The sequence below is a fragment of the Solea solea genome, chromosome 2 (assembly GCF_958295425.1).
Source record: "Solea solea chromosome 2, fSolSol10.1, whole genome shotgun sequence".
NCBI classification, from domain to species: domain Eukaryota; kingdom Metazoa; phylum Chordata; class Actinopteri; order Pleuronectiformes; family Soleidae; genus Solea; species Solea solea.
In genome coordinates, this window is record NC_081135.1 from 9460342 (window position 1) to 9479346 (window position 19005).

General features: G+C 40.9%; 1 protein-coding gene across 1 annotated transcript; it reads right to left on the bottom strand.

Annotated features, from left to right (window-relative positions):
• Nucleotides 1-488: 488 nt before the first annotated feature.
• Nucleotides 489-15297, bottom strand: LOC131455521 (midkine-B-like). Its single transcript, XM_058623195.1, has 5 exons — nucleotides 15192-15297; nucleotides 6193-6266; nucleotides 4915-5082; nucleotides 950-1110; nucleotides 489-560 (listed from the first exon to the last, which is right to left on the bottom strand). The coding sequence occupies exons 2-5, from the start codon at nucleotides 6263-6265 to the stop codon at nucleotides 489-491; spliced, it is 474 nt and encodes a 157-aa protein (XP_058479178.1). The 5' UTR covers nucleotide 6266; nucleotides 15192-15297.
• Nucleotides 15298-19005: the final 3708 nt, after the last annotated feature.

Sequence of the window (19005 nt, forward strand, 5' to 3'; positions counted from 1 at the left end):
TACGGTGGTTAGAATTAGAGAAAAGCATCAGGTTCTTGGCTCTGTTTATTTTTTTACCACAATTATCTCACACATATTACAAAGTTTGCCCATTTGTGCTACAGACACACCCAAGATGAATGTAATAATTCAGAGGCAAAACATGGGCAATAAGAAAATGACATTAGTTCTCGTTTGTTGTGTGGCCACAGAGGAGCTGTAATCCACGTGTTTTTATTCTATTAAACGTTTGAAAGTGACATCTCCGATATTGAGAATGCCCACGGCCAACGTTTTTCACAATTCTGAACATGGACGGTGGACTTAAGTGAGATTAATAATATGAATATTCCAAATGCACTTCAGTCTAGAAGTGGCTGTGTTGGCTGTTTATGAAGCAACACATCAGGGAGATGCCTGTCGTCTGCTTAGTCACGATGTTTGTGGAAGTCTGAAGAAACCTTAAAATGTATGTGTGTGGAAATCAGGCTGTAAATCAATAGGTGAAGTTACTGCTTTGTTTCGATTTTGTCTTTGACTCGGAAGCCTCTTGACTGCCCCCTTGACTTCTGTTTTCTTTCCTGGAACAAACACACAAATACAGGCACATTATTATTATTATTTCCGAGGAATCCATTGAGTGAAAAGTAGCTCTCACACACAGAGGTGGTGTGAAGAATCTATAGACATCCCAAAGTAAGATAAACTCTGTTTACAAGCCAAACGGGTAGGGAGGTTTGTCACAACTCTAAAAGTCTCGGAAAAGAATCCCCGATGACTTTGGCTTGAGAGCAAAGAAATCTTCATGACACAGGGATTTACTGTATCTGCAGGAATACATTGTTCCCTCTTCCCTGTGTGCACACTGCAGTATGTGCAATCAGAGACTATCTACACATCTACTATGTTTTCCATGTGTCTGCTCAAGAGTTGCTCACATCAGAGCTGAAGAAGGTAAACACAGTCTCACCTTTGGTTTTTCTCTTGTTTTTCCTGGGCAGGGTTTGGAGACAGAAATCGTCGCTTGACACTCTGCGTTGTACAGAGCCTTCTTCAATGTTCCTGTCCTGGTCTTTGAGCCAGAGCTTGCGTCACACTCCCCCCAACTTCCAAACCGATACTTACAGTCAGCTAGAGGAGAGAGAGAGAGAGAGAGAGAGAGATGCACACGAGATTCCTGAACATTCCATTCAATGATTTACGTCAAAAAGAGTCAGTTAATATGTGGAACAGCAAAAGCAGACGGATTTTAAACAGTGTTTCAGATTCAGTGCAGATTCATTCTTATCTGTCAAACAAGTACACGTCTAACCTACGTCTGGTGTACCTCAAGGTTCTGTCTACGGCCCTCTTCTCTTTGGCTTCAGTGAGTGATAAAACTTTAATGACGTATTCAAATACATAAACAGTACTTCAAGTACCCAAAGGTTTTCTATCACTCTTTCATCTTTCATACCCATTCACACGCTGCCATCATGAGCAACATGGGGTTAAGTGTCTTGCCCAAGGACACAAACGCATGTAGACCGGGAATCAAATCCACAACCTTCGACCTTCGTTGAAAGACGACTCGCTCTAGCACTGAGCTACCGTCGCCCCACATATTTGACATATGACATATTTGTGTTTTATTCCACCGTGTAACAGCTTCTCTGTTGCTCTCTTGTTTTGTTTTCCCCGGGCTACCTCGTCTTTTTTGTACACTGGTTGTTTTCTCAGTAGATGTTTACATGATTCCTTAAGTGTTGTCAGCTGGAAATTATTCAAAGTGATGTATAAATAAGGCGCAAGTCTACCATCTACCGTCAAGGACACTTTTCAAGTCATCATGTGGTTACATATGACCTATATTCTCTGTCCTGCATGACCTATTTTTTACTCAACAAGCATTGTGCTCTATTCTTTGTCTCCTTGCGAGTGTGTATATGGACACGTGGTCCATGTAAGTTTACCAACTCCATAGTTAAAAGCCAATTCAAATCTGATTAACTACAGGTTAGACGGTTCACATTTAGAACTAAAAGTCGTGCCGCCAATACCTTTGTGTGACACACAGACCTGATTTGAAAACAGGAGTCGACACTAAAATGTCTGCGTGCACACAGCCCGGATAAAAAATGAGGAGCCTGGGACGTTTGCTCCAAAAAAAAAAAGGATCAGCAAAATTGATCAACACGAGCTAAAGGTAGATCTGATATCAGCACGTTCTTCGCCAATGCCACACGATTATGTGCTGGTGAACTAATTTACTGTGGGGTTTTTATTTTGGTATGAAATCATGGCAAAGGAAATCTGTCATATACTGTAGCTGTTCTGCATGTCAGTGTGTGTCTTTGGGAGTGCAGTGTAGGTCATACCAGGTGTGGAAGGAGGGACTGACAGCTGTCCACTTGTATTAGGATGTCTCAGAATGGTTGTTAGACCTACAGCCTCAGCACAGGACACTGTAGTGTATGTGTGTGTGTGTCTGAGAAAGCAGGTGGTGCTGTCATTTGTGCTGAAAGTAAGTGCATGTGTAATATTCTAGCAGCTGGTTATTCTACAAAGAGAGAGTTAGGCATATGAGTAGTATTGTCATTTTAAGGATGTTTAGTGACTACACTACAAAGTCTAGTACTATAATTGTAAGTGCAATGTTTTATGTATTTTATCTACCTTTCTTGGCTTTTTTTCTTGGTGTTGTACAGGGTAGGCAAAAATAAGCCACGTGTTTCAGCCTATTCCTTTTTCGGTGATTGGGATAACAGTGTTAAATGATCTGACTTTATGTTTACTTTTTATATAAATGCAACCAAAATAATGATATTTATTTATTCATTCATAGTAGATGATCTTATTTTGCCTGGTAACGTGTGTGCAAAGGGAGCGAATGACACAGAAATGCATAAGTGTCCCCTATTCTGAGACCTAAATGTTGGTAATCCCATGTCATAGTGTTATAATGTGTGTAAATCCAAAGCATTTTCTCTGTGCCTGGTTTTTACCGGTGTCACCTCCTCTCGTGGGCATCATTGTTACACTTTCAATCCCACAGGATTTAAAGAGGAGGATGAATTTGTCCCAGCATAATGCTTTGCAATTGCACCGTCCATATTACCAACATAAATGCCAGATTATTCTTTGCTTCAGTGGTAATTTGGTTTGACCAATGTATGTACTGTATATATACATATATATACAGTATATATATATATATATATATATATATATATATATATATATATATATATATACACACATATATATATATATATACATATATATATATATATATATATATACATATATATACATATATATACATATATGTGAGACCACAGGGACAAGACAGCATGTAAATCGCAAGATGAGCCACAATTGACAAGTTTCCAGATGTGAGGATAATTGGAGGGTTTTGTTTCGGTGTTTAAGGAAAAACCATGCGGTTTTACTTTGAGACAAACATTTTGTACACAACCTTGTGTTTCATTGTTGGTTCTCCTCTCCTGAATGGAAAATGTAATAAAAAAGAAAAAAGAAAAGAAAAGGTGGTGGACACTTTCAGAAGTCCTTCATGGATTGTTCTGCAACACACTTGCTGGCGTGTATTGATTTTCACTTTCAGTTATGAAGCATATTATTACAGGCTTTTTGAATAGCTCTCTGAATGCAGCCGAAGGAACTAACCTTGAACCGAGTAGCCAACAGTGTTTTCTGTGACCTCAGTGCTTGGAATGCTTTGTTTGGGTTTAAACTAAAAAACACAATCTAAAGTAGTGAGGATATTGTAGAATCAGGCTGGTGTGGATTTTATTAGGTAACCCTTTTGTATAGTGGCAAAAATCTGTTTTTGTGTCCCCACTGACAGCCGTGTTTTCAGGGGGAGCGAGCCTCTGTATCTCACTTTAAGCCACCACTGATCCAATTACTTTGATCTGATTTGGGAACAGCCACTTTACAAGTGAAAACATCCAGATCAAGCTAATTTGTTAAGAAACAAGATAAGAAACACAGCAGCAGCAGCAGCAGCACGGCGCTCGTCTAACTAACAGAGACAAGCAGTCCACAAACTGATGCAACACCCTTCACAGACCCTTCTCTCAGTGCACGGTGCTTAAAAACTTAATTTTACAAGCTTCAGGCAATGAACTGTGAACCATCATAAATACTCAGGGACGACTCAATTAGACATGAATGTTCTGTGACAACACAGATTGTGAATCGTCTCGGCTTCAGAGAGTTAACTGTGAGCAGGGGCTGCTGCATTGGGCTGCATGTTTAACAGGTACTTGCTTTATTGAGAGCAGGAAACATGTGAAATATGTTTCAAGGGCATTTTGGATCATTTCCAAAGAAATGTTCAGGGCTCTTCACATCAAATACCACTTAAAATGAAATTTAACTGCACTACTTTAAACAGTTTAAAGGATATAATGGAGGAAGCGTGTCTTGTATCCGATTCCCTCCTCCAACCAGCAATAGTGATGTCTAATAGCTTAGCTTTTAGCTTAACTAACTAACTGTTTTTTGCAACTGAGTATTAGGGCCAAACTGAAGATGTATAATATATATAATATATAAATAAAGTCATAATATTATGAGAATAAAGTTACGTTTTGAGTGGGGATACGATTTTTACTTTTCTTTTCTCTTCAGTTTGGCGTTGTAATTTTTGTTTGAGTTTTTTTTTATATAGATAAGTTGTGTGAACACATTAGCCAGTTAGCTTAGCTCTCAGCTTGCTGCACTGGCAAACAATGCCGTGGGGGTGAGTAGGAGGAAGGGGCGAAGGTTGTGAGAGCTAAGAATGTCTGTTTTATGGGGCATTAACACGCCCCGTCATGCAAATTTCAAGGGCAATTCCACATATTCCACAGGGAATTTGCCCAGAGCTCCTGTTGATTTTTGACCCTTCTCTGCACTCATAGTGTGTGTGTGTGTGTGTGTGTCACCTACCTCCAAACTCTTTTTTCCAGTTGCAAGGTACTTTACATTTCATCTTCTTGGTCTGCTGGTCACATGACCCCTCTCTAAATCCTGCTCCACAGTCCCCGTTGCTAGGCACACAGTTGCCATAGCGCCAGTCAATGCATTCTGACCCATGCTGGGAGGGTTTGTTTTTCTCTGAGGACAGAGTAAAGACTTTTAACTGGTTATTTTAGACATGCGTCGTTTTAATAGGTGCAAACCATGAATGCTACGTCAGTCATTTTGTCTGCTGGTGACTGAAAACTGCCGGCATAAACAAAACATGCAACGCTGTGTTTACACCAAATGTAATGCAACATGATTACATAATAAGTCAACACAACAACACGTGACTTTATAAATAATTTTGTGTTTGGTGTGACTCCACCTTTAGCCAGTAGGTGTTCTGGCTTTGTGCAGCACTTACTCAACCCAGTGGAATATAAATGTGAGTGTCACATCACCTTTAAAACATGACAGAATAGAATAGAACTTTATTGTCCAGGTGAGGGCACCATTAAAGGAATACTTCATCGATTAGCTTTTAGCTTTGTATTACTAGAATAGGGGTAGCATTTTTTTAAAAATGTGCTTCCCAACCTCAGTTTCCCCTGAGTTGAGAAATATCTTCATTCTTTTCTTTGTTACGTGCCCACCAGTGACACTTGGTCCTGTTAGCGTAGCTGTTAGCAAAGATGGCGGACACTGTTTACATTCTGGGAATGAGGTCCCGCCCCCCTACGAGTGGGTCTAAAAAGTGCGGAATTAGCATTGGAGTTTCAAGCCTCAGACCAAGTGTCCTCAGTGGGACCTCATTCACAGAATGTAAACAGTGTCCGCCATCTTTGCTAACAGTTACGCTAACAGGTAACCAACTGTAACTGGTGTTGAAGAATGAAGATATTTTTCGCTTAATGCAAATCGGTGAAGTATTCCTTTAACTGTATACATATGTGTGATTAAAACCATAATTATCAAACAAAAGAAAAAGAAAATATTATATATTCACTGCATTCATAGTCAAGTAAAAGCAAGTAAAAGCAATTTTAAAGCAATGGATTAAGCTACATACAGACAGTATGTGCTTCTAAATACAATTAATTCTTCAGAACAACATAGTGATGACAAATTGCTCAACTGGACGCTTCAGAATGGGAATTTCACACAACAATAGGTGACGTGACAGTGGGTGAATCTGGTACTTGACGACAATACACAGTAAGTGTATTGTTTTGTGAGATTTGCTGAAAAGAGAGACGTCCTCACCTTTGTTTTTCCCTCCGGCTACAGTTGTCACAGCAGTGATAGTGACTAACAGCAGCAGCAGTGCAGCCTTCATCCTGTATAAAACACACACACACACACACACACCATCATCACAAAGGTTCACATACAATGCAACAGCTAAGCCATTAAGTGTTGACCTTCAGCCCAGGGTTAGTTAATGTAAAATCATTATCCGCTCCACTCACGACGCCACGTTTGGAGCTCGACATGGGAGTCATGAACTCTGACCATCTTTGTACGAGAGAGAAACACCGGATTCAAAATGGAAATGTCATGTTTTGTTTCGACTGTTGCACAGTTTTCTGCGTAGCTCCATATTTCTAGAAAAGGATTCCTCACTTAGACTCGAGGTAAAAAAAAAAAACAACAAAAAAAAACACAAAGAAGAAAAAGAGCAGTCGACGACCGATGGCTGCGAGCAAGTGCACATTCTTTCAAATCCACTACACTCTTTTATCTTCAAGCAAAGACATGAGACTTTCCAGCAGGCATCATTAACTATCATTAGCTCTGCCTCACTAGCCAGCAGCAACAGACTGTAGCCACTGTAAAAGTGAGTGCCCCAGGGTTGATGTGATCTGATCTACTTAGCTTTTCCTTTTTGTGTGAAGGAGTAAACTTATAAAAAAAGGCGACTTCAGCTGTTCCACATATAGGAACAGTGACGTATTTGTCACAAAATGTGCGTTTTGAAGAGATCTCTCATGAAAAGGAGACCAAATGTGTGAAGGTAATATGATATAAAGGTATTCTCCTTCCTGCAGGTCAAGCATGAAGTTTTATGGTTATCCTCTACTCATCGTCTGTACTCCAGGATCATAATTTATGTTGCCATTGTACATTTCTGCACGTCTGCATACGTACTGTATCTAAAAGTAATAGTCAATAAGAACAAGCCTGCCACATGAAGGCTCTCTCTCAATGAAAACAATGCTGCCAGCAGGGGGACACAAGAAAAAACTGATTTTTGATGCATAACACAAGCCTCGCATGATGAAATCTCAAGTCTATGAGTATTTTAAGAACATGATTGCTGCTTTATCTCGCCGGGAGACGGTCTTTCTCGACTGGAAACTGCACTGAAGTCCACAGAGAGAAGAATGAACAGTTATAGCTCACAGGGACGCCGGGACACCGCTGGTCTACTGTTGCATTGTTTGAGCTTTCAAGGATCTCAGCGTCACTGAAATAACACATTTGAATTCACTGACGGAGACGCCGATGAATCAACGACGCCTGTGTGCTGTGAAGTCAAATCACAGATTTTCACTCTGGACGTTGACGCAATTTTCAAGGTAACATAAAATTCTGTTTGCAGTTGGAAAAGGTTGAATAACAATGTGATGACGCAGAGAACAAAGACTTCAGCAGGCATACATCCACACTTCAGTAAACTATCCTTTTAACTCTTTGTGGCACTAGTAATTTCTATGAATAAATACATAAGATTTTCCTGGTTGTGAGTGTAGCTCAAAAAAGGACTAGATAGAGGTAAAAGATCATGGTTACACATGTCCTCATAATCCTGCAACAGACTCCTTGGTATTAAACCACCAACCCCTTCTTCTTCTCCCACTGAGAAGTTATCTTTGAATACTTGTAAAAAAAATATATACGTATATATACTTCACAACGTCTTACAATCAACTCAAACAAAATCATTTAAAGAGGTTTTCGTCACAGTAGTTAATACAGAGTGTGTGGAAACTGGTGGAGCATGGCTGGAGTGGATGTTTCACACACCAACCAGGCTGCAATTATGCACTGCTGCTCTAATAGCCTGTCCAGGGACTGGAGTTGAAAAGCAGCGCATCAGCTTCCCATGAGGAAACCACTGCAAGCTTTTCCAGGATCAACTGAAGCAGCAGCGAAGGGAATATAACATATTTATGGCAGCACGGGCTTTAAAATAATGCTGCTGATTACAGCACAATGAAAGAACTGGGATTATGAGACGATGATGTAGAGGATTGCACTGGCACTTTACTTTGTATTCAATTTTTTTAAATGATAAAACAAATACATTAACAGTGATCAGACATTTTGTTTTTTTTCTCTGCCAGAATCAACAAGGCTAGGAGTGAAGGTCAGAGGGGAACATTGATTGTAGGTCAGTGATGACTGATGAGCAGACGGTTTGTTTGAGGTTAGAGGTCAACAACAGTCCACTCATGATGCTTTACTTAAAGAAAAGATAACTTCATGTGTCTGTGAGCTGGTGAAACCAGGACTGTATCAGCCATGAGACCATTAAAAAAGAGCCATTAAACACTTACTAAACGTGCAATATTCAACATTTAGCCTTACAAGATGTGACATCACACTCCTTGATCTGGATTTGTTATATAATGCTGCGTTTCAATGGTGTCCTTTATATTCACGAGGCAAGTACATTTGATCACGTACTGTCATATTCACATCCTGTTTACTCTATATTTACTGAAAGTACTGAATTCCACTTCAACAGGAAGTAGTTCAAAGCGTCCCGCCGTGAGGCAACTCTCAGGATTCACTTCCAAATGAAGCTCATTCTTTGGCTAAAAAGGCTTCAGACAAGCGGAGACAACAATTTCAAAGGATTCCCTCCAGACATTCTTTACAGACTGACATGTAAAACATAATGTCATCGGCGTAGAGGCATGACAACGGGGACCCTGGTATCTGGAACAGTACTCCCACCGTCAACATCGGTGTATATAAGGCTCAAGATTAATTTGACTCTGACAAAATATGTCGACACATGAATGTGTGTCATCTCCGGAGTAATTTATGTCCTGTATCTGTCTTCTGCTGCTGCTGCTGGCAGCCGACACCAGGCTAATCAAACCTTTATCAGGACACATGGCCTACATCTGCCGGAGTCAGGTTAGCCATGATTATTTCACTTAAACATTCTACAGTATATCTGTGTTCTGCTCCCAACTCCACTGACTGACTTGAAGTAGGTGAGGAAGTATGTTTCGTGAGAGTGAAGATGATTTCAGATGGAAACTCTGGATATTTTAGCAGAAAACTGAGTCCGGTCATTGGCTGGAGTTTGACATTCATGTTTGACAAATGCAGCAGGAGATTGACCAAATGAGTTGTGTTCAGCAACAGCGGGGGCCTGGCTTGAGCAAGTTTTGAGCCTGGCTTGAGCCTGTCTTGAGCCTGGCTTGTGCCTGGCTTGAGCCTGACTTGAGCATGTCTTGAGCATGTCTTGAGCATGTCTTGAGCATGTCTTGAGCCTGGCTTGAGCCTGGCTTGAGCCTGGCTTGAGCCTGACTTGAGCATGTCTTGAGCATGTCTTGAGCCTGGCTTGGGCATGGCTTGGGCATGGCTTGAGCCTGGCTTGGGTGTGGCTTGAGCATGTTTTGAGCCTGGCTTGGGCATGGCTTGAGCATGGTTTGGGCATGGCTTGGGAATGGCTTGAGCATGGTTTGGGCATGGCTTGGGAATGGCTTGAGCATGGTTTGGGAATGGCTTGAGCATGGTTTGGGCATGGCTTGGGAATGGCTTGAGCATGGTTTGGGCATGGCTTGAGCATGTCTTGAGCCTGGCTTGGGAATGGCTTGAGCATGGTTTGGGCATGGCTTGGGAATGGCTTGAGCATGGTTTGGGCATGGCTTGGGAATGGCTTGAGCATGGTTTGGGCATGGCTTGAGCATGTCTTGAGCCTGGCTTGGGAATGGCTTGAGCATGGTTTGGGCATGGCTTGGGAATGGCTTGAGCATGGTTTGGGCATGGCTTGAGCATGTCTTGAGCCTGGCTTGGGAATGGCTTGAGCATGGTTTGGGCATGGCTTGGGAATGGCTTGAGCATGGTTTGGGCATGGCTTGGGAATGGCTTGAGCATGGTTTGGGCATGGCTTGAGCATGTCTTGAGCCTGGCTTGGGAATGGCTTGAGCATGGTTTGGGCATGGCTTGGGAATGGCTTGAGCATGGTTTGGGCATGGCTTGAGCATGTCTTGAGCCTGGCTTGGGAATGGCTTGAGCATGGTTTGGGCATGGCTTGAGCCAGGCTTGGGCATGGCTTGAGCCTGGCTTGAGCATGTCTTGAGCCTGTCTTGGGCATGGCTTGAGCCAGGCTTGGGCATGGCTTGAGCCTGTCTTGAGCCTGGCTTGAGCATGTCTTGAGCCTGGCTTGATGATGCAAGAGGCAAGACATTTGTCCATTCAGTCACTGTTGATTATCCAGAGTTTCTCTGGCTGTGTTCACACATCAGTGAGACATAATCCAGAGAGTGCACAAGCAGGAGAATCTGGAGGCACTTTTGTTGACATTTGACTTCACAGTTCCTGCAGAAACTGCCAAGGCTTCAGTGCATTGTCTGAAAGCAGCTTAGATTCAATGTTTGAATCTAAATACACCACCTGAACTCCTGAAAATGTTCGGGAAAGTATGGTTTAGACACAATCTGGAATGTGCTGTTCACACATGCTGAACACTGTGGGAGACTGCCTGTGTCAGACATGTTCACATATATTACAAGAACATCTGGAACAGGCAGGCAAGTGACAAAGCCTGGGGCATGAATGTAGGAGGCAGGACAACACGCCCAATCGCTCGATGATAATAATCCACTGCTTTTCCTTCCCCCACATGGGCTTACTTGCAGATTTGACTAAAGAGCTGGGAGCAAAAGAGCTGGAAAAAGAAATATACAGCCTCTCTGGATAGTTTTAGGAACATGTCAAAATTCAACACAGGTCTAAAAGCAGTTTTAATGACTTAGATTAAATATCTAGTCGGTAAGAATTACTGACATTTAAAAGTGAGACTGCAGGGTACAACAAATGGAGGAGTCCACCGCTCACGCCTCCCATTCATAAGCATGTTAAGCAGCTACTGTGGCCAACTACAGCTGGGGGACAGGTTTCCAAACAACCATTCACTCACAGTCTCACCTACGATCAATTTAGAACGTCCAATTAACCTGTGCATGTTTCTAGACTCTGGGAGGAAACTGAAGAACTCTAGACATTATTCGACATTATTTCCACAAAAACTCTGACTTTGACTGTTAATTATTTAGTAACAGTGTACTTCAGATAAATACTTGAGCTTTTAAACTCCTTTAAAAAGGTCTCTGATGTCAATTATTCTGAATATCATCCAAGGATAAAGAGAAATATTATATGAGACTGTTTTTTTCCAAAAACAGACATTCCATCGAGCACACTAAGATACTGCAATCACTGTGGGGATGAGAAACACTGGAGCGACCACAGAGAATATCCCTGGTCATCAGACAGAAAAACACTAAACTCCCTCGAGTGACTTTCTTCTCTCTGCTCTATATCTCCTCTCTCTGTCAGCGCCTGGAGGTCCATTTGCCAAAAGACACAACAGGAGGAAGAAAGAAAACAACATTCCGACTTCCTTATAAACATGAAAGTAGCCACAGGAAAGATTTCTTCAGGGTCGTGTTAGTATGAGACATTATTTCTGGTGGAATAAGTTTGTCATGGAGACGAGAGAAAGAAAGAATGAAAGGCTTCTCTTCTTCACTGGCAAAAGTGTTTTTTTCTGTGTGTATAATGACACATTATATTAGGATTATATAAGAGTATATTTTGCCAACATGAAGCTACTTTTGGCTTATTTATAATTTTGTAATGAAGTTTAAAGTCAACCCTTTAACAACTAACCCTCAGGACTTTTTTTTGCTTATTTTAACCATAAAAGGGCCAGAAAATGACCATTTATCCAGAATAACTTTCGGGATGTTATTAGTTTTAAGTTTTATTTGAAAAAAAACACTGTAGTTGTACATAAACACCAGACTTTGTGCGTTAAATTTGAAATTTGAACAGTAGAACACATTTAAAAAAACATTTGTTTGAGTTTTTTGTCCAAAAAAAGGCCAAAACTATGTACAGGCGTTTTTCCAACTGGTGTCAAAGATGCTGATTCACTCGCTTCCTGCAACAGCGCGAGTGGAATTACCGTAATAACCACGTTGTCTCTGACGTGAATAGCACAAACAGCTGTGTAATTACAGTAATGCAAACGTGTCGTCTGTGATACACTCAGGGTTAGACTTTTAAAAATCAGTCTGTTGAAAAAAATTATTAATAGTGTCTGAAGGGAGATACTATAGTTAATGTGTGTTGTGATTTAAAGTGATAATAAAGTGAGATACTGAGAAAAAGTCAGAAATTACACTTAGCCACTTTAGAAAGGCTCTTACAAAATAAGTAAAAAGAACAAGAACTTCCTTCGTTTCCATTGGGGTAAAAACTCTGATTTTCTCTAAGGACTTTAGTCCAGTAGAGTGAGTTCTTAACAAACTGTTCAAACTTATTCTTCAGGCAACATAAACTAAAGCAGGCCTTGATTTTATGAAGTCTATTTTGTTAGGTGCTCTTCCCTGTGTCCCTGCTGGTAGCCATGTTTTTGGTCAAGAGTGAACCTGCTGGTCTCAATGCAGGGGTTACACAGAGCACCGTCCACACAGTCCAAACACACTTAAAAAAAAAACAACCTTAACTTTCATAAATGCAGCATTGTGTGAAGACAAATCATTGTTCATGATTATATGCTTGTCCTTATTTATGACCTCGTGTGACATAGTTTAGTTTCAGAATTTTGTCTGAACTGAACTAGGATTACAACATGCACATGAGCGCACACCTGGAATAAAAGGGTGACACAATGAATTTCTGTAGCATGTTCATTTTTTAATCTGACCAGCTGTGCTTTATTATGCGCTTTGAAGAAGAAGAAAAAAAAAGACCAATTCTGCTCCCCAGTCGGCCAAGTTTGAAGTTTGGATTCTGTCCAATGCATTAGAAGTGAGAGGGGGCTGGGGACGCGGGCTGGGGACTCTGTGTGTGTGTGTGTGATTCTGTTGCCTCTGTAATTAGGGATTTTGAAAAGCAGCCAAGCGTAAATTACTTTTTTTTTTTTTTTTTTCATTGGTCCTTGTGTGACCCAGTAACTTCACCGGACACAGTGGAGAGAAAGAGGAAGAGCTGAGCGCGCAAGTCACATGTTTCAATTGTATATTTCACATCACTTCACTTGCAATTTATTTATTTTCGCAGATATACAAACCAGAACGAGCCTCCTTTTCCACCAGGTCAAAAATCCCAATAAAACACGTCAACATCTGGCTTTTGTCTGCAACGGGGAAATAGATGCGATCGTCACTCGCTCCCGATGTCAAATGACTCAGCGATGGACGCAGGTTTTTATCAGCTGCAGTTTTTTATCAGCGCTAATGTAAACACGACAGCAGAGTGAACTCAGCAGAAATAAATGGAGAGCCAAAAAGAACCCCCCCCCCCACACAACAATGTCTCATACAGACTCTCCATCACACTGTGTACAACTGTGACGAGCAGATTAGATTCCAATAAGACTGCAAATCTGCTTGCTCAGCAAGTGACAATAGATCATTTTTAAATCGTGATTACAAACTGGGCCATTTTCAAAAACAGCAAAGGCTGCACTTGTATTCTATTTTCTTTTTCTGTGTTCTTTTTCGTTTAAAACAGACCTATTGCAACTCATATTGTTGTGTTCTCAGAGTTAAGAAAACGACGTGTATACACAGCGACGGCACTGTAAACAAGTGTGAAAAACAGAGGACAAAAGTATTCGTCTGTGTCAAACAGAGAGAGCTGCTTGTGGATGAGGCCCGGGATTCAAATTTAGAGGAGCACACTTGAATGTAATTCAGAGTTTACTGGGTCATAAATATTCACTTTGGGTTGGAGTGTGTGTGTTTGTGGAGTTCACTTTAATTGAGTTGCATCGGTCTTCTCCTCTCTCTCTCTCTCTCTCTCTCTCCTTCTAGTCACTGCTAATAACATATAATTCTCTCAACTCTGCTTCCAGCTGCCAACTGACCTCCCTCTCCCTCTCCCTCTCCCTCTCAAACACACACACACAGGTTTGTGCGGCTATTCTTGCGAGGACACTGCATTAGTTAAAGCTGGAGTTTGTAACTTTTAAACATAAATCAATGTCTGTAACATTCAAACCAGTGTAAAGATTAGTTTGCACAAAGCCGATGAAGCTCCCCGTGACTCCCTCTGTGTTTCTCAGTTTGAGCAACATTCCAGGCATTCCCATGCGGATCAATTCAACCCCACGACCGAGCAGGTGAGGCGGAAGAAGCACGCGGCGTGAGTAAAGCGAGACAGTCCTAACCCGGCTTAAATCACAATTGTGGTTTTAGCTTCTTCTGGACAGAGTCTGCACAAGTAACATTCAAGAAAAAGACAGATAAAGAACATATCATTTACCAAAGTACTGTAAAAGAGACTTAATGTTTCTTTCTTTCTCTCCACAGGGGGCGGTAGAGGACGCCACACTGGAACTTTAATGTCGGACCTTAATCTTAATCACAATTCACATCCTCAGAAATGAGGTTCTGTATCATCAGACTTTGGTCTGATCCATGAGGATTTTTTTAGGACTGGTCTTAAGTTATAAGTTTAGTTTGGGTTATACCAAAAAAAAAGAGGTAATATAATTGTAAAAGTGTACGTACACACACACACACACACACACACACACACTCACAGTTTCTCTATATGCCCCTGTCTCGCAACACAGTTATGTATATGTATTGAAAAGCAAGACTTTTCCAAATTTGAGATGTGGGGAAAAAAGGTTGGGACTTGGTTCTGTAAATGGACAATAACATAAAAACTAACCGTCGAGAGTCAAGTAAATACAGTACAGAAATGAAAAGCCTGTCGCTTTTAAAAGGCTATTTTTAAAAACCTAATTCTGACAACACAAACACAGACGGTTTTTAGTCAACTATTTATCCACAATGTCTGAAATGCAGCAACTTTAGGAACTGATAATTTTTTTTTTCTGATGTTTTCGAGGGGTTAACTCTCAATAAAAACACACAGAGCGGAACAAACAAACTCACTAACTAATTAAGTTACGTACTGTACATTACTTTCTCTTAAACTTTGAAGTGAATACAGTTCACGTGAAGAACGAGTTAAAGGAAAGGAGAGACAGCACTTACTTGTCCAGCAGGCAGTTGGGAAAACTTTCTCTGGTCTCTTGTGTCTCTTCTCTTGCTTGTGCACCTCCTCTAGCCCCTGCTTTTGTCTCCCAAACCAGTTCATTCTGGTTGCATTAGCCCCATTCACCCCACACCCTAAAAAAAAAAAACACACACACACACACACACACACACACACACACACACACACACACACATGAACACAGAGACAAAGCAACCTCAGGCCCCTGCAGACCAACAGGGCAGAGCTACAGGTCTTTCTGTCATTTTATTGCAGGGTGTTGAATGACTGATAAAAAAAAACACTGCTCCAAAATCCCATTTGCCCATCTCGTCCAATCGAGTAAGACTGAATCAATTCATGTGTCTTTTTTCAGCTTAATCCCTTTGAAGTTAGTGCAAAGACGAAACAAAAACAAAGCAGATATAAAACTAAAATAATAATTGTAACTCTGTAGCAAATTGTTAGAGTTGTTTTTCTCCTCTCAGTTCAGTCGATAAAGTGTGAGGCCACCATGACGTTTGTTCTAATCACTCAAATCTACCCAGTTCATGGCTTGAAACAAATCTGACGCTAAAGGGATGGCGACACTGTTTTTGAGTCGGACAGTAGAGACAAAGGCCTCGTCTGAGAGGTCCGTTTTGGATTTTTTTTGGAGCGTAAACGTGTAAATTTAATCCCATTACATTGCGCCTGAGCTGGCTCATTTGCATAACGCAGTTTGATTGGCTGCTGCTTGAAAAAAAAAGACACCAAATCTCAACTTCTACCACACACACACACAATGTAAGCAAGTTGAAGCAGCAGAAAAACAATGATAGTTTCTTTGGTTCTGACCCCTAAACTGTTGGTCCTGTGAGAGGCGTTCAAAGACGGTTGTCGTCACAGTCTTTGACCAAGAGATAGCTTGTGAACATTTCCTGATAGTGTAAGAATTTTGACCAAGTGTATGTGTATGTCTCTACGATCTGTCTACTGACTGACCCACGAGAATGCACCAGGAAAATACGTATTAATTAACACGATGATACAACGCGTACGTAGGATTTTTCCACGCACACATTAGCCGAAAGATGTGTGATCCGTCCTCGTCGTGTGCTGCTTTTGCGATAACCTTTTATATCGACACATATAAATGTTTTAGCGATATTTGAGAGGTTTTTCCATTACCAGTTTTTTTTATTGCGATATTTAGATTTTGAGCATTTCTAAGGGTAATGGAAACCCAGCTAATGTTGATACAGCTGATAATGTAGCTAATTGCTAACGTTGCAGGCTACGATTCAACATGCATCATCGTCCAGGCTGCGTGCGTCTTACTTGACATCTTAGGCAAGTATTACTTGCGGGAATGAACATGCGATTCAGTTGAAATCACTTCAATAAAGGAAAAATCATGTGTGAATGTTCCCCTTTTATGGCAATATCCATAATAACCTTTAAACCACACATTCACAGTGTGGCTGATTATGAGTTACAGTGGCTCGACGTCAACAGGATGCAGATACAATAGATGCTCCCCGCTGCACAGGAAATTATACAGTTTGATTAAGCTTTGTAAATGAGCATAAGAGTCGCTGGCTGGTGTGTCAACCGTCTGATCAAAGACACCAAAACAACTTTGGAACCAGCGTCTCAATTATTCACGAGGGAACTCAGCTCGCACTCGTCAGCGGGAAAATGAGTCGTGATTTCACAGAAACGTTGACGCTGACTCGCTCCATACAGTCTGGACACAAAACGGTTGTGATGCGTTCACCACAAATTATAAAAATACGTCCAAGACCCATGGGGGCGCGATTTGTGTTAGTCCCTTGAGTTTAAATATTTAAGCCTCTAAATATCCGTCTGGACTTATTTGGTTAATTTTAACCGTAAAAGGACCAGAAAATTCCCTGTGAATAACTTTCAATATCTGGCACTTATTTACAGTTTACTACATGTTAAAATAGTGTATTAACAATTTATTTAAAAGTTTATAAAAAAAAAACCTGTAGTTGTACTTGAATTTGAAATTTGAACAGTATAAAACAGATTTAAAATAACATTTGTTTATGATCACCGCAATAACCACATGTTGGCTTTGACCTGCAACTTTTTCCGATAGCACAAACCGTTTCGTAATTATGGTATTCGGTGTTAAAGGGTTTTAAACTCAAGCGGAAAATTTCTTCCGGTAAATAAGGCCCTTGCTAACACCAAAACCATTTTAGTTTAAAGTGATTATACACTTGCACAACCACAGTGGACGATGAAGTAACTTTCCAGACTTGTAGAACCTCATTTTTATGTTCCGTAGTGTATCATTTTCCCTGGAATATATAGAAAGTCCAAATAAATATTCAAATTGTATTATTAAAGTAGGAGAGTAGAGCATCCGCTAATTGCAGGTTTATTCATTATCAGCTTCTGTCTATATGTGAATGTGTCGAGAAACGAGATTGTGAACACCTTGGGTGGCAGCTTCCTGCCATCTGTTTCATATCAGGTGAGTGAGAGGCAAACAATTGTAAAGAACTTTGAAAATCTAAATGTAGTCTGTGTGTCTCACCTTTCCTTTGACTCGGGACTGACTTCAAAATGGATGTTTCTCTTGGATGTTGTGTTGAGACCCTGGTGAGCAGCTGCTGCTGCTGCTGCTGCTGCTGTAAGGTGGTCAAGAGAAAAAAAACAGTAAAGGAAAAAAAGGGGGTTTTCATTGAAACTTTTGTTGAAAGGGTTGGGAGTAACAACAAAATCCATATTGTTTGACCATATTTTGTCATTATTGGTCAATAGTTCTGTATTTCTGCATAATATAAGTCAAGTGAAAGAAAGTTTGGTGTCAGTACTTCCTCAATGTGGGCAGCTGCTAAATGTTGGAGATTAACGTATGTTTTCAGCTCGCCAGAGCAGGTACCAAAAAAAGCACCAGGGACCAGGTACTAATAACGGACAAGCGGAGGAAGGAATGTTAACAGCAGGGACAACAGCCTTGGTGTAAGAAAAGTAATTGATTTCCTACACTGTTCATTCAGGATTGTGAGCTCCAGGATATTTCATCCACATTGTTATACCTGCGGAAGACCCTGGACTTGCTGGAGAGACTGTTCTGTAGTCCCTCGGCTGACCTGGGAACGCCTCAGGATTCTACGAGAGCTGGGGGGAGAGGGAAGTCTGGGCTTGGATGGATGGATGGATGGATGGACGGACAGCCACAGAACCACTGAATCAAATACATGAACAAAAGGATGACAAAATGGCTTCAGAATGGCCAAAATAATAAACAAAAAATCTAACTAAAAAATAACTCACTGAACATAAACAAGAGAAAACTGAGTCAAAAGAAAGTGGCTGCCCATCCTTTCAAAGCCTCAGAAATGTGCATGAGACAAGGGCTGTGGCTGGCTGTGTCTGGATGGAAGCACAGTGATTCAAATGTTCCATCTTATAAGGCTGACGTCAGCACGCTCATTCATTCATTCACTCATAAGAAAGAAACAGTTCATTTATTCACTTAAGAGAATACTTTTGACACAAGGTTTATGCCTTGGTCTGGCACATACCAAGCATCTTCTCCTGATCAAACATATCGATCACTCTGTATTGTTTTCAGACTTAATGAGCAGCGGTATTGTTCTTCTGTATTGATTATCTGGCCTCTTTTATTCATCACACGACTCCGAGTTCAGATTCCAGTCATCGTGTTGACGATGAGGCCTTAGACGACGTTGATTCTGTAAATACAGGAGCTTTGCATCCAAACGCTGGACTCCATCGATCGCTGCAATCAATAGCGGTTTGAAATTGGTCAAGTGCTGAAAATCCCTCTGA

Bases quoted from the DNA above. Each gene is read 5' to 3' on its own strand.
- LOC131455521 (XM_058623195.1), bottom strand. From the start codon at position 6,265: ATGAAGGCTGCACTGCTGCTGCTGTTAGTCACTATCACTGCTGTGACA. The intron at 5,083-6,192 runs GTGAGGACGTCT...CTCTGTCCTCAG, and splicing joins AGCCGGAGGGAAAAACAAAG to AGAAAAACAAACCCTCCCAG. The intron at 1,111-4,914 runs GTAGGTGACACA...TCTCTCCTCTAG, and splicing joins CTGGAAAAAAGAGTTTGGAG to CTGACTGTAAGTATCGGTTT.